Source organism: Alligator mississippiensis, chromosome 13 (assembly GCF_030867095.1).
Source record: "Alligator mississippiensis isolate rAllMis1 chromosome 13, rAllMis1, whole genome shotgun sequence".
NCBI lineage: Eukaryota > Metazoa > Chordata > Crocodylia > Alligatoridae > Alligator > Alligator mississippiensis.
The window spans coordinates 55,429,497-55,445,525 of NC_081836.1; the positions used below are offsets into that span (position 1 = coordinate 55,429,497).

Genomic DNA, 16,029 nt, shown 5'->3' on the forward strand with positions numbered 1-16,029 from the left:
GGGAAAAGCACGTGAGACTTTGAAAGTGGAAGGGAACACCTTAAGGCTGGGTTTACTGCACAGATTGGCTGGAGGCTCCAAAGATGAGCTGCTCGTTCATTGAGCAAGGGAACATTTCAGGTGTTTTTAAGGGCTGAAATGGGTAAAGACGCATTGAGGGGCTGGAGTTCCAGCTGAGTGCTTTTTACTCGCCTTTCCTCATCTTGACTCCATCAGACTGGCGCTTTTGTAAAGGCACAGTCTGAGCCCAAGTGGAAGACATCCCTCAGCATGGCACAACCCCTTCACATTGCAAAATCCTTGAAGGCGTGTAGATTTTAGGCACATGGGGCCAAATTTCTGCTCCACCTCTTAGGCAGCTAAGTGATAGAGGGATATCTAATGTGCAGTCCTTTTCCAATGGAAAATGCGGGTGTGCATCCCACTTGGATTATGTCTGCACTTGTTGGTAGGGTCAGCTTTACCATCAAGGCCATACCATCCATACAGAACCATCTCTACAAAGAGACCCCCATCTTTGACCATGACAACCCCACTCTGGAAACTTTATTGACCTTTAGGTGACTAGGTAAATCCTCACCCTCACTCACCCCCCTTCCTGCCTCTTTCTACTGTGTGCTGGGAACTCATCCAAGTGCTGGAAGCCACACACACACACACAATTTTACCACCCACCATTCACAATGCCGTGTTCTTGACTTCCAGCCCCTTCGTAATCCCGCTGTCTCTCAATCTACGGCCCATAATTAGAGCCAAGGACAGAAGAAGAGACAAGTGCTCTGAAGTCTGATTCCCAGAGGACTGGTTAACAGACAAGAAGCATCATTAGGAGCAGGTAGCATATGGATGGGGAAGGGTGGCTCATGTGCCTTGGGCTGGATGAGGGAGACCCTAACTAATCAGTGTTGATCTATCCTCAGTGCCCTATGGCATAAGGCTGTAGTCTGACATTACATACCAGCCAGAGTCCCACTTTTTTTCATCCTGGTAACCTAGTTAAAATTCCTGGAAACTCAATCTTGGTTCTGAGTTTACTTTCATATTCAGGAGTCTCCAGGTGAACAGAGAGAGCCCAGCCAGGGAGGATTGCTCACCTTCCTTTCCTGAGGGTCCAGGGCCCCTTTTTACGCAACTGTTTTATTTATTAGTCTTTCCCTGGTGGGTAGGAGTCAGATACAGCAGCACTGTTGCGAAGGGAGCTAGGGTCAGCAGTGGGATTGCCCACTGGAGATGCATTTTTCTGCATCGCAGTCAAAATGTCTCCATCCATCCATCCATCCATCCATCCAACGATCCTTTTACACCACTCTGGCAGCACAAAGGTGTCAATACAGATCAGGCCCAAAGACTGTATTCCTATTGGGGACCATTGTAAAAAAAAAAAAGTCCAGCATGATTCAGGGGTCTAAACCCCATTGGCTTTTAATTGGACCTGGGTGCCTAAATCCCCTAGCTGCTTTGGACAACTTTACCCATGTCCTACTCTTATTTTTCCATAATTTTGGGCAGAAACAGCTCAAACGGCTTTTTCTAGCCACAGCCAATTCCCGATGCTGATCCTTTTGCAAGTGTAATTTGTGTTGATGAATAGTTCCCAGGATAAAAGCATTCAAGGTCAGAGCAGCAAAGCCTAGAAGGAAACTTCCTTTTCTCTGAAAAATTTCCTTCCGGCCTTGAAACGGGGCTGGCTGCTTTCATCCTTCTCACTGGGTTTGCCCAGAGCTCCTTTCACCGCTTCATTTTCCTTTGGCTGGTGGCACCGATGCACTCCTGGAAAAGGAGGAGGGCTCTTCTTTGAGCCACGAGCCAACCTCTGCCAGCAGCCAGCAATCCTGTGAACCCCCAAGGCAAACACTAGCCGTCTCGATTTGCTTTTCGGAAGTGTTACCTTGACTAAACAGCTTTACCGAGGGGGATAGTGGCTCATCTGTGACACCCAGGGGCAGCACACGGGTTTTACCGTATCGGTGCAAAACCATCACCCTCCAAGACTTGCCCCAGGGAACCATCCTGGGCTGCCTGCATCCCGAGTGTGAGGCTTGCTCATCCTTTTTCTTGATTTTCCCCCAGTGGAAATGGGGCCACTACATCCTCTATCCTCACATGTGCATCTTGTGCATTTTTCCTCTCCTCTCATCCCCTCCATCTTTCTCTGCCCAACCTGGGGAGGGAGAATTCACTGTTGAGCTGCAATGCGTCACGGGACGGGGAAGCACTGCGATATATCACGTGTGATGCAGTTTAGCCAGAGAGCTGCATCTAAAAGGGGAATTGAAGAATTTGGAGGTACTAATCCCATGGGTCACGAAGGTGGTTCAGACCACCTGAAACAAAAACATACAGCTTTTCCAACTTCACAGGTTTTTTTGGAACATTTCATCCCACGGGAAGCTCTCTCTTAAATTTTTGGCTGAAATTCTCCAAAAAAAAAATCAACCTGAAGCAGATTGTGAGCAAGGATAATTCCAGCCCAAGCGGTCACAATTTGGCACCGCTATAAGCCACCAACAACAGGCTCATAATGCAAGTATTGGGGAACTCTAATAAACTGGAGCACGGCTCTAAGGTTATACATGGATTGACTTTTAGACGCGACGCAGGGAGATCGCCGGCGCTGGCAACATACCAAGGACTTTTGATCGTAGCTCAGGGGATCTATCGAGGCATTGCTCCCTCTCCTCGAGTCCACAAAGGTGTGCACCGAGTCCATGTGCGGCGAGCACTTGGGCGTAGGCATGGGCGTAGCGGCGGTGCGCATGATGATGGGTGGGGGCATGCTTCCCCGGGCCTCCAAGTGTCCGTTTGGGGTGACGGCCAAAGAGTACATCTTCATCTCTGCAACGAAGGGAGGGGAGGCGGGGTAGCGGTTCAGAAGCTCGGCTGAGGACTGCAAAAGCACGTTAGAAAAAACAACAGGCAACCCACCCGGTTCAAGATCAAAGCCCAATTCCTTGACAATTCGAATGCTACTACCACCAATCAGCATGGGCAGGAGATGCAAGGCCAAACTCATGACTATCCATGAGGCCAAATCTTAGGAGCATCTGCCGAGACTGCCCCTTGCAGTGGCCTTCAGGAGAAGTGGTAGACGGGCAGCACTTTTCAGTGTCTGAATTATGGCCCTTCACTCGAGACAACACTCCTAGGGCTGGGGCTCTGGCCAAATTCCCCCCGGATAACTTTGTTCTCTCTTCCCATCGGAGACGGCTGTGCAAGGTTTCTGTGCTATTTGTCAAGTGCTTTGGGTTCCTCCAGGCTGGAAGGCACTCTACAAATATTACTCACCATCCATTCGAGAGACAAGAAATGAAAAAGGATCCTAAACACCCACGGACGTAGAAGAGTAATCTGCCTACGCCAGGATAAGCAAATGAAACGCCTTTTGCATGCTAGTGGCTGCTAGTTAATAAGCAATACACGCTCTGCTATTTCAGCCCTACTGCAAGGGCCCTCGGCCTGTGATGGAAGAGGGGAGCGGCACGACATTAAATCATCACAGAAAGCTACGCTCCGGACCTGTTTAAAATTGCAGCGATTGTCTTCATGTCGAAGGCAAGCAAGAGGCGACAGAGTACAACACGCCTGTGTTTTGGAGCGCAACCCTGCGCTGTCATCGCAAGGCCGAGAGTCAAGCGTAACTCTTATTTTTGCATTATGGCTGGGTGCATTTTGGTTGAATGCCGGCAGAAACGTGCATCCTGGGCGAGGGGACAGGATGAGACCGTCTGCCGTAGGTAGGAGAGAACAACCATTTAGCACCTGTTCATGGAGTGCAGGAAACGAGTCCACCCCCACCAAGTTACATTACTGCCATGAGAAACCCAAGGGTTTTATCACCCCAGCTAATTTGCTGCTGCCGGCTGCTTTTGTAATGCGGCATCCTTGTATTTTTATCATCCGTTTACTCACCAGCTGATTCGCACGCGGCCGGTTCTGCCCTCTGGAAGTCGGCGGGAAGTTTGCCACTGACTTCCAGGGGCAGAAGCTCAGTTTCAAAACCCCGTTAATCTACAGCGCACGGGATGCTGCTGTCCGCACCACTTGTTCAGAGACTAACGGCTTTGTCATGCAATCATTAAGGTCCTTATGTTGTTTATAGGCGTATTGGCATTTAGCAAGTTAATGGAGACTTATTCATTCCCCACAATTTATTCCAAGAAGCCAGCCCAGTCCTTTGTTTGTGAGCTGACGGCAAACAGGTGGCAACGTCCCCCCTTTGGGGACTAACTTGCTATTTGCAGTTATTCAGCAGAGAGTTTCTGCAGAGGGATTGATGCTTGTGGTTTGGTTGCCGACTGTTTTGCAACGAGGAGTTTTCTGATGACTTGATATTTGGGATTTGCTAGTTGAGTGGCAGGACTGGGCAACCGAGTCACCCCGGGCTGCTCCGGCTCCTGGTGCCATTTTCAATTATCCTTGGATATTTTAAAACAAGGACGGTGCTCAAGAAACACATATTCTCTGCATGGGTGCTACGACTGAAAAGTCCTTTCAAGATCCTGAAAGCATTTGGAGTAGGACAAAAAGCCAACACACTCCTCCGGGCTAATTATGAGATTGTTGTCAGGTTTAATTACCAGATGAAACGGGTTATGCTCTCACCCACACTTTACACCCAAGAGGAAAAGTGTTGGGGGGGGATCATTTATACGGCCCTACAGAAGCGGGGTCACGGTAGAGCAATGCGCACCCCCACCTGCTGCCCGGAGGTCTTTCAGCTTCTCAAAATCCTCCTCGAAGTTGGCAGACGTCTTGTCCTCATCCGTGTCTGACCTGTTGGCATCACCCTGCGGGGAGATGAAAGGTTAATGTAACATCTGAGGAGTGATTGGAGACTGAGACCTTTACAGATAAACTTCCCTCCAAAGTTACCAATAATTACTCGCTCGTCGTGTAATTTAATCAAGCGTGGGCACCACGTCACCTTGTGCACAGGCCGGAGAAATGGAAGAACGTGAGCCTACCTCCGGCTCTGACACCGGCTCGTCCCTTTTATCTCCCTCTGTACAAAATGAGAGCAGTGCTAATGACCTGCTGTGAGTCTTAAACAATTAATGCGTCTCAAGTGCCTGGAAAGCTGGGACAGAGGCCGTCTCCTGGGCTGCGGACAGATGTAACACTGAATTGTTTTAAAAGGGCAGGGAGATTTGTTGTTTGGCACCGTACGAGTGAACTCGATTGCTGTGACCTGAACCCTGAATACAACAGAGTGAGAGCTGCAATGGTTTTTGCGACAGGTGTCTTGCAACAGGAGCGTGGGGGTGTCATAATGACACCGTAACCGCTTTTATCAGTGTCATTTGAGATCAAGTCAACTGGCACGTTTGTCTGGACCTTTCGACGATGCTTGTACAGCACCCAGTACAACATGCCCCGGTCCTGACTGGAGTCTGCGGGCATTACCGTAACGTGGTCTTAGCACCTCTATTAAAACAGCCTTTGAACTAACTGCCCTGGAAAAAAAAGATCTAGCTACTATCAATACAGCTGCATTGACTTCGCTGTGCCTGGCCGCACCGAACAATGAGTCTCAGGGCAGAACAAGCGTGGTAGCAATCAGAGAAGAGACTAAGAAAAAATCGGCATTGCCGGGCTGAATATTTGTCCTCTCCATGATCCCAGCTCAAAGCTGCTCGGTAAGGATGTCAAAAGGATTTGATTTGATTTTTTTTTTTTGCCAGAGCCACAAATTCAGCCTGGAAGGTGAAAACCGAGCCAGGTCTTACCTCTCTTGTTCTGATTTTGCACCTGGAAATCACCTGGCAATGCTGTAGACAAGGTAAAATAGACCCGCGCTAGCTCTCCCATTCATTTTGCAGAGGGGCATGGCTGCACATTGCAGTGGGAAATGATTTGTGTCAGGAAAATCAGTCGATACGTCTTGAAGGCAGACAGAGAGGATTATACGGGAAAAGGGGAAGAGTGTCACTTCTCTGATGATAACCACAGCTCAAGACCCGGTGGTCTCACGGCAATACAATGACTACTTCCCTTCAACGACGGTTCTGCAGATTAAACACCCTCTCGTTTAAAAACACCTGCTCGTCTCTTTATCTATTTTTTTTTAACAGATCAGCATTTAAATGATGTTTTGCTGTTGGCCACCTCCTGCCTGGATATCTTGAGCAAGCAAATATGCATCACAATGGAGATCAGCCATCACGATGACACTTCTTAGCAGCCAGCGGTGTTTATCTCTGTGCTGTCAGTCGGTTATCTCTGCGAATCCGGCCTCGGTCCCGAGAGGTTTGGACACCTGCCGTGTGCGCGGTCTCTGCATGCGATAGCCCCTTCCTTGCCTACGGTGCATCTCCAGCCTCGCACACGTGACAGCCATGGGAGAGGAAACAAGTGCTGAGCCACACGGTGCTCTTGCTTACACCGAGGATGGGATTTTCCTCTGCTTTCTGGGGCACGTCCAGACGAGCGTGGACGTGCGGTGCGTGGCACTGCAGAGCTATCTGCGGCGTTGCACGTGCGGGCATGCCCCATACTGCTCATTTGGAGCACGGGAAGGTTTTTGACACTGGGAGATCCTGGTGTCAAAAAACCCCGTGCCTTAAAAAAAACGGGGCGCACACGTGGCAGCAGCATGCGCTGCTGGAAACAAGCCTGGCTGGCTGGAGCCACAACCCAGCTCCGTGCTGCTGGATTGTGACGGTGCCCTCCGGACCCCGGGTACGGCTGCTGGGGCTAGCCCAAGTGCTGGCCCCAGCCTCTGCCACCCCAACTGGGGCAACGTGCCATGTTGCACGCTAAAGCACGCGTGCACGGGCGTTTCCCTTGGACACGCAGCGGCGGTACATGTGGTGCCGCTGCGGTTTGTCCCAAGGGAAACATGCGCTCCTGCTCATGGGGATGCGCTCCTGGGGGACAAACTTCATCAGGTATAAACTACCACGGCATTAGTGTGGAGTGCTTGGGGCAGTTCGTATCAGCCTAGGTTCACCCCTTCGGCGTTGACTTAGTTCTGGGTCCTATGGGAGTTTTACCATGGGTAGATCGGACAGAGCATTTACTGCCGAGTGCTTTGGCGTATCCGCCCCCGTACAATCCTGAGCAGGCGCCAAATTCGACACGCAGTCGCGCAGCATGGGGCAGGCTCTTGCTGGCATTCTTCCCCTTGTGCCTTGCGTCTTGTCTGCATGAAGTGCCTATGGGTAGGGCCCTACCTAATTCACGGAAAGCAATTTTCGTGGCTTGGTTGTGGCCCGGAGAGCCGATTTCGCAGTCATTTCATGGCAGACCAGCCCCTTGGATGGAGCTGACTGGTGGAGAGGCCCCAGGGGGGAGCCAGCATATTATTTTTAATACTATTTTGGGGGGTTGATTTCCTGGGAATTCGCAGCCAATGCCATTTTTTGCGGAGATCGCTGTTTTTTGTGGTTTTCCACGAAAACTGCATAACCCTGATTTAAGTAGGGCTCTACATATGGGCTGTGAGGACGTGTTATTCCCTGCGGCTGTTGAAGCCCTGGGGTCACCTCTGAGGCTGCCAACAACGGGGCCGCTGTCACAGGGCGGTTCGTGGTATCCATTAGGAGTCAGGAGGCGACCATGGGGTCCTTTTAGGCAAAAGGGCAGTGATGCAATAGTGCTCTGGATCCCAGCACCGACCCCGCACGCCTACCATCCTTGAGATGTCATTTCTGGCTTTCCACGTGGATTCGTGGCAAAGGCTACCCTCGCTTCACTTAAGTCAGGAGTGCAACCACTCTGCTTTGCAAAGCTCATCCCAATGGTTTGATTCAATGCGAGCCCAGCGGGATGGAGTTACCCTGGCAGGCCGTCCAACCGACTCCAGCTTGATGCGTTCAGCTTATTGACAAGTTGTGCAAATTGGCATCTAACTGTTGGATTAGATCAGCTGGTCCTAGCAGAGGAGCACGGCTCCCCAATTGATGCCCGAACACATCACCGTTGTTTTTGGAGCTGCGACGTGCTCCCCAAAGTGGCAGGGAAGTGAATTTCCTCTGTGATGTATTGCTAAGCCACGCAGGCGGAGAGACGGGTTGAGTTAGGGAAGACGAATAAGGGAAATTAAACTTCTGTCTCGGAGCTCAAGCATTCGCATACCGGAGCCGTTAGATGTGCAGTTTGGGAAGCTATGATTCGTGCGGCTTCGCAGGCAAGGCTCTTTGGGTAGATGTGATGTCTTTCATTAGACCAACTTTGGGGAAAAAAGTTCTTAGCAAGCTTTCGGGCACAATCGCCCTTCTTCAGGCACACGGTGCATCTTTGGGTAGATATCACATCTACTCAAAGAGCCCATGTCCTTAGACCAACATGGCTACAACCCAAAACCTTCACACATTTGGGGCAGTGTTCAGCTGATCTGGATCCTCCGAGTAATTCACAACGCACTTGCAATTTTTCTTTTTCGGTGTGAAGTTCTGTACGTTGCTGCCAGAAACACCAGCCTCCCTAGTGAATGCAATACCGTGGACTTCCCGGCTCGTTCTTTTTCTGCAAGATCCCTATCAAGCCGGCCTCGTTTAACCAGCCAAGACGTGAAGATCAAGCTGGGCTCCCTTCTCTTGCCAGCCCAGCGCAGGTCCTCGAGGAAACGGCAATTCTGTCGATGACCCAAAGGGCAGAACAAAACCCATCTTGCTCGCTCTCAGCTGGATGGTAAGACCGACAAGGCAATCAAGTGAGTCTGTCTGCAGCCCATGTGATTCGAAGAGCGGTCTGGAGAGAAGAGGTGGCCACAGGCACAATAACCCCCTCTCTCGCCATCCCCGCACATGATAGCACCTAGAAGGAGGTCAAGGACAAATGACCTCTCACAGGTTTCTCAGCATGATAACGCTTTGTGAAGACTCCTAAAAGACTTTTCCTGTGTTGGCATCAATATCAAATGAGGGGATCGAGGAAGGAAGGCACAGGAAAAGAAAAAAAAAATTTTCCAGCTGTAGTGAATGCTTCTTCCTGTGAGCTACGGCCAGGGACATTTTTGCGTTACAAAAAATAAAGCTACGTTATTCATTTGTAAGAGCATGGCTTGCAGACAGCCCTCGCGGCCGAGATACGGCCCCTGATGGGACTGCTGCGGCGTGTACTGTACCCTATGCGGAGACAAGCCGCTGTTGAGGCTCACACTTAATAAAACCGGAAAGGAAAACGCATGCTGCAAATGTCATTCCTGCGGCGGTGGGCCTGGGCTAATGCGCTGCTGAGTAAATAATGATGGCTCTAAACACTGTGTCTTACCCATATTTAAATCACAAACTGTAAGAGCTCCAAAAGGAGCCATTAAACAGAAGCAAGGAGCCAGGACCTATTTTGCTAAGTCGGTAATTACATATTTATAGAGAATACCGTGCGGGGCCGCCAATTCCAGCCTTCATGCTAGCACATGATTCAGCTTCCTAGTGGGCAGCTAGAGAATGGGACGTTGTGGGAAGGATGGAAGGCTGTAATGGAAAGGTTTCTGCGCTCGGCTAGTGTGTTGAATGGAGAGAACGTGTGTTTTCCCCCCCCCAAAAGAGAACTGTGATAAAGCATGCACATGACACACGGCTGGGTTTGCATTCACGATACAGGTCCCTGGAGGCACCGGGGAGTGAGCCGAGCGTTCCTGGATCTCCAACCAAGAGCGTCTACTGAGCTAAAAGGCTAATTAAGGCGACAAACACATTGCACTTGTTCCACGATAAACCACTGCATCCTGGAACAAAGCGCAATCATTTGGTCGGTCATCCTGGGATAAATCCTAAGAAAGGTTCACAGGATAAGAAGTACTAACAGTTCTTAACTAACCGATCTTCTGGAAACTTGGCAGGCTTGGTGGCCTCACCGGGGCCACCACCCCTGCAGTTTTCACCCCGCTGTGGTGTAACGCATAGACGTGACATGAGTTTTGCTTTCAAGAATTTGGGGTGCAGTCCCCCCCAACCCCTGCGCCAATCGTCTTGAAACTTGGCAGGCATCATGCTCTCAGCAGAAGCTACCATTTTTGCAAAGATCATCAAAATCAGACAAAAAAAACAAAGTTATAGATATTTAATTGATTCCCCATTACACCCTATGGCCAGATCCCCGAGGCACTGCCGAAGCTTCGGCGCCGCTTTGGCCGGATCAATGTGGGAACTTGGTCCGGAGCTCCGGATCAGATCGCGGCCATCCAAAGCAGCCAGATCTGAAGCCGGATCGAATAGCTGCCGACTGACAGAGGCCTATTGCTTACTACCCTCTAAGCCCAATGCTCCAGCCCGTTTCCTATCCACCTTGCAGGTGGATAGACGGATATGTGTACACACCAATCCTGGCACATTTCTGTTCCGGGACAAACGCAGGTGCAGGTTGTCTGGGGACAAATGCAATGTCTGTTCCTAACCTAAATGATAGCAAAGGCTGCTGTGGACCATAAGCAATGTTATCCAGCCCCTCCAGAGCCTCTCGCTGCGTGTAGGTGGGTTACACGTGTGATGCAGAGTGCAAAGCACAACCAGCGGGTGTGTGGGACTAGAGTCAAGAGTACGGTATCAGTCAAATCTGCTCCACAAGGTTCAGAAAAGGATGCTGAAGCAGTGACAGACTTGTCTGGTGCCCTGGGCATGGGACAGGAACTTTAAAACGCTGTCCTTGCAGAACCCGAGGGCGAGGAACAGGAACAGCTGAGGTCTAAGGATAAGTCCATTCAAAAAAAAAAAAAAAAGGTGCTTTTATATTTTGTGTGTGCTCACGTGACTGCAATAAGGCAGGCTACAAGAGGCAACTCGGATTTTAACTTGGGTAAGTCAAAATTCATGCCCAGGGAAGAAGCCAAGCTACAACTCAAACTGCCTTGTCTTCATTGCCACTTTAACTCAGGTGCCGGTAACAGGCTGGGGAACCCGTCTTCACCTTTTATTTTGCAGCAAGGACATCTCTAGCCTTTTATTTTGCAGCAAGGACGTCGCAGGTGACCCCGAGGAGAACTCGGGCTACCTACGGCCATGCACTAGGAAAGGGCCGTGCATTAGGAAAATGCATCACTATTTGTTCACTGAAATCATCAGAAGGGGAAACTATGATTGTCCTCCACTACTGAATGAAAGAGCGTGGGGCAAGCAGAAGCCATATAAATCCCCAAGACAGCTAAAAACAACACTCCCTTATGGGGAGCGGCTAATGAAAACACTGATTTTCCCCCCACCTCCTGGAGCAACTCTTGAATTATTCCTAGCTTAGCCCACACTTCTTCATTTTTGGTCGATCTTTGCCACTGAGGATGCATTATAAAAACGAGCGTCTTTTCAGAGAGGATTTCTAACTCGAAGGAACAGAAAGTGCAAGCGGCACAGCAGCAGATGGGAAGGGGAAGTACAAAGAGTAGCTGGCTGGGTTTGTCTGGGGACAACGGGCCACGGCACTGGCTTCACCCCCAAGCAGAAAACAAAGGAGGAATGCAAAGCAAGCTCCTGGCTTTTAATTAGCTCACAACTTTTGGAACAACCTGTCCCCTTCTACCAGGGTTTTTATGATCATGTCTCTGAAAGCTGCTGGAGATCAAAGGGCCGATGCTGGGGCGCCGTCCTTCTGCGCATGCAGCAGCTGGCATCCGCAGAGCCGCACACGTCCCTGTTTTTATAGCCTCCCGGAGGATCTTCTCCAGAGCCGTGCGGCGTGGCTCAGAGAAGCAGAAATGGGTCCCGAGAGGCAAAGGTTTCAAAATCGCCTCTAGACAGGAAACGGGCATTGGCTCGAGCCTGAAGAAGGATTCAGGCAAAGGCAAACAGCACGCTCAGACTCCACGTGCTCAGCTTTGGACTTCAGGAAGCAAAGGCAACCCCCCCACCCTGGCTCCAAACAGAGCCGGGGCCTATCATACGAGCTAAATGAAAGGTTTTGTTTGCAATATATGCCATTCGGATCCCATTCAGTAGTGGCCAGTGGGAAGCACACCGTTTCTTTTACTACGTTGACACCCGGACACATGCCAACCAGCCCTTTACCATGCCACCTGGACACGTGCCAACCATGCCTTTACAATCGGAAGACGTCTAAGCTATAGGAAAGCCCGTGCATACATGTTTGTGAAAATATACATGGGAACAAAATCTTCCGTTCCTGTGCAGTGAGGCGGTGACTCTGGAGCCTAACGACGGGGCACGATTTTCACCATCGTTAACCTCTATGGAGCTGGTAGTAGCCACTCAATGGGCTTCTCCACCCGTCTTAGATTGATTAGGGTGGCTATTGATGCATCCCCCAAAACACGGGGTATCCCTTTGGTGAGGGGTGGGACCACCAACCCCTCCCCCCTTGACCAATCAGCAGTGAGGGGCAGGATCACCACCTCCTTGGCCAATCAGCAGCGAGGGGTGGGGCCACTAGGATCCTCCACCTCCTTCCCTCCCTCCTGGAGCCCTGCTCCTCCTAGTTGTGCACCCGCCCTCTAAGCACAGCCAATAGACTCGCAAGGATGAATGATTGGCATGCATTTCCACCAATGAACTGAAAACAGGATTTTTGCCTGCCGTCCAGTCCTCAATCAGAAATGGACGGGGGACAAAGGGTTGAAAAACAGGACGGTCCTGCATAAAACAGGACCGGTGGCCTCCGTATTCATGCATCATCTTGAGCGCTCCAAACTCCTCCTGGCAGCTACCCGTGCCTGCTCATTTGACTACTTCTGTGATGCACTGCAAAACGCCTAGGACGCATTGTCATTGCAAAAAATTGTCATTGCGCCGCAAAATGCGGATGGTGCATTGCCACTGTGAACAGTCTGCACCTCGCTGAAAAGACGGGAACCCTCCAAATGAATGCCTATACAAACCCATGTTGCAAGAACTACTGCACCGACCAAGCGATCCACCTGCAGGTGGAAGGCGGTCAAAGCTACCATTTTTAAATGTCAGTGAATCTGCCAGAGACTTGTCAGCTGCCGCATCAGAGTCCAGGCACTTTCCAGCAGGATTCAAGTCCACGATGCACGACTAGCATCTCTCCCCGTGGAGAAATACTTCCTGCGGGGGTTCAGCGGTGGAGCGAGCATGGCAATCTCTGCTCTTTCACCTGACCCTGCTTCTCCTGAAGTTAGCGGCTAAAACTTTCAGAAGTGAGATCCCGTTGAACTTATATAAGGGCAGGAACAGGGCAAAGGTCTGTGCATTGTGGCACCCTCAGCAGAGGATGTGCAAAGGCCTCTCACAAAGATAGGAGATCCCAAGGAGGCAGCAAGCATGAGCCTGGGAACAAACAAGGCCGGGAGGATCATTTTCAAATTAGGACTCAGTTCCAGCTGTTTCGATGATAAAGTCCCCTAGCTGAGCACTTAAAGGGAATTGGGGATGAGCATTTAACTAACGAACGCCATGCAGATTCTCCTTGAGGGAGATAAGTGTGTTTTGGGGCAGACGGGGAGAAGGGCATTTTTAGTCCACAAATATTTCAATGGTACTTCACAGACGACTGTTTTTTTCCCCCCCCAAGTGTAATTTAAGTCGAATGTGTGAAAAAAAACCAAACCCAAACCGGTGGGATATCTGGAGTCAAAATTAAAAACTTAAAAAAAAAGTTTAAAGATAAAATTTCTGCTCTTCTGTGCTCCTCAGGGGAGTTTAGACAATGATAACTGAAATTATTCTCCCCCCTCTCGGTCCAGCGTTGCTAAGGCTGGGTTAGTGCTCTCAAATGTTCTGCAGGATTTCTGTTTGTGTTTTCAAATGGAGAGAAAATTCCCCCCCCCAAATGCGATGAAAGCATTTTCAGAGTCATTATTCTCCTCTTGAACTGGGGCTGGATGCTTTTAGATGAGTCACAAAAGCATTTCCCTGCACTATTGCCTTCATAAAAGCTGCTTTTCTTGAGCACACGCACACGTATGCAGACCATACTTTAAACAGAAATAGGATCACGACTCTCAAATCCTCTACAAATGGATCTGCCCTGCTCTGAAAGGGAGGGTGGAGAAGAGCGGGATGGTGCAGGGGTCTGGGATCGGGAACTTGGGGACTTCTGAACGGAGACGGAGAAGTCAAGTCGTTTCCCTGATCCTCCCATCCAGGGCAAGGAAACAGGACGCTCGCAAGCTCCCTGGCCATGTACACTATTGTAGCACTTATTCTTTGGGTTGAAGTAAGTATTTACTTATCTATTTTATGTACTTACCTGGTTTCCACTGTCCTAAATACCTAAGCCCTTCACTTTATCAAATGATTGTTTCCAAACAGGAGATTTTACCACACCTTCAACTGTCCTCTGAAATATCCCTGACCAACCACCTGGCAATCCATCCCTGACCACCCATCCGGTAATCCATCCCTGACCACCCATCCGGTAATCCATCCCTGACCACCCATCCGGTAATCTGAATGACCCTGAGCAGAAAAGAAAGGCTTTCTAAACACGAACCTGCAAGTTCCCTAGTAATGTACTAGTCCAGCAGCATGGATGCACCAGTTTTTAGGGCTTTTGATCTGCATAGGTATTGGCCTTGAAGGATTTTGCCATCTTTATTGGCCTTCCATGATTGTTTTGACATAATTTCCCACTTCTCTTTGCTTCTGCAAAGATGCGCCCCTAGCAGACATAGCCAGGCTGCCCCAAATCCCAATGTAGATGCAGTAACAGTGGCAAAAGAGCGGGATAGCTTATCCCGTTTGGGAAGTGGGTTAGGGACATTCAGCCTTTTTGCTGGTGCAAGCTGGGTCTCCACCATGCAAGTTATCAGGAGAGATGTACCAGGCAGCTCCTTATAGGATACACGAGCTCTAGAGCGAGTACGTTCAGCACAAACAGGCAAAACCCTACTGGGAAGTGTCCGTGGAAACTATGTGGTCAACCCCACAGTACAGGTCCATGTCCGTTGAGCCCTGTGGACAACCCCCAGTTCATTAAACTTAATTAAAACTTTATTAAACTTCATTCAACTCTCTTACCTCTGCTTGGAAGCCTTCGACTAAGATGGCTACGAGGAGGTTGAAGAGAACGTAGTTGCCGAAGGTCATCAGGGCCACGAAGTACAGCGCAGCCCACGAGGAGGTGGATGCCATCCCGTTGTAGAGCACCACGTTCCAGTCTTCTTGCGTGAGGATCTGTGGAGGGGAAGGGGAAGACTTTGCTCTTACTCCTCCTTCCTCCCAGGGGCTTTTTAAATGCATGTGGATTCACCCATCTAGCCCTTCCTCTGCTACAGAGTCAGGGACCTGCTTTCCTTCCTAACCTGCTCCAAGCTTAATCATTAGTAAGCTAATGCAAAGGATTTCTTTAGTTAGCTCTCTGCATGGGAGATGCATCTTCAAGGCAAAGCTTGCATCCAAGGCACGCTCAAGACCGTTTCTGCCGGCCCACGGGCTCCCCTTGCTCTTCAAAGCGGCTGTTAGCTTAAGGCCCAGCTATAGTAACGTGCAGGGTGCACCAGCACTCAGCTCCTCTCCTTGGTGGGGAATTTCCTGCTCCAGGGATGATCTGCTAATTAACTGACTTGCCAAGGGCTTCACCAGTTTGGTGCTTCTTCCTGGGGCTTAGCCCTCCTTTCATTGCAACATGTTTTTCCCTTCATAAATTAATCAGAGTTTCCCCATGCTAATGACATATGGGGACTCCAGAAACTTGGAGTACTTCTAGGATGGAAAAAAATGATCAACTGGTGAGATCTGGCATCTCTTTTCAACGGCAAGTCTGATGGCGAGAAACCGGCCAACCTTCTAGCTGTCCTGGAATGGGAAAATCCAGGGGTTTAGAAAAATAAGGTATCGATTTCTTGCCCTGAGTCTGGGTCCTGCCACCAAAATCATCTCTAACCCTGTTGTTAAATTGATGGCAGTGTTTAGGGCTGGGAATACAGACTCAGCTGTATTTAGTATTATAATTAACATTAACCTCAATGGAGGTATAGGCCTAAGTCCTTGGGCATCGTGCTAAATGTATTTACCCGTGAGACTTTCCCTGTTAAAAATAATGCAGGAGCCTAATATTAAAAAGAAAAAAGAGAGCGAGAGAGAGAGGGGCCTAAACCGTGTGAATCTGATGGTAATGCCACCTGGCAGCAAATTAAAATCCATTTCTCCTTCTCTCCAGGCATCATGCTATCGGCCA

At 49.8% G+C, this 16,029-nt stretch overlaps 1 protein-coding gene across 6 annotated transcripts in view; it reads right to left on the bottom strand.

The window, feature by feature from the left end:
- CACNA1H (calcium voltage-gated channel subunit alpha1 H) overlaps positions 1-16,029 on the bottom strand; it is a 192,761-nt gene that overhangs the window by 59,280 nt on the left and 117,452 nt on the right. For 5 of the 6 annotated variants that reach the window (XM_019494553.2, XM_019494551.2, XM_019494554.2 and 2 more), the window contains 3 exons: positions 14,871-15,026; positions 4,691-4,787; positions 2,627-2,835 (listed from right to left, as the gene is read on the bottom strand). In XM_019494553.2, coding sequence (XP_019350098.2) covers positions 2,627-2,835; positions 4,691-4,787; positions 14,871-15,026 — 462 coding nt within the window. The remainder of the gene's footprint in view (positions 1-2,626; positions 2,836-4,690; positions 4,788-14,870; positions 15,027-16,029) is intronic. The other variant, XM_019494550.2, reaches the window with a different exon arrangement.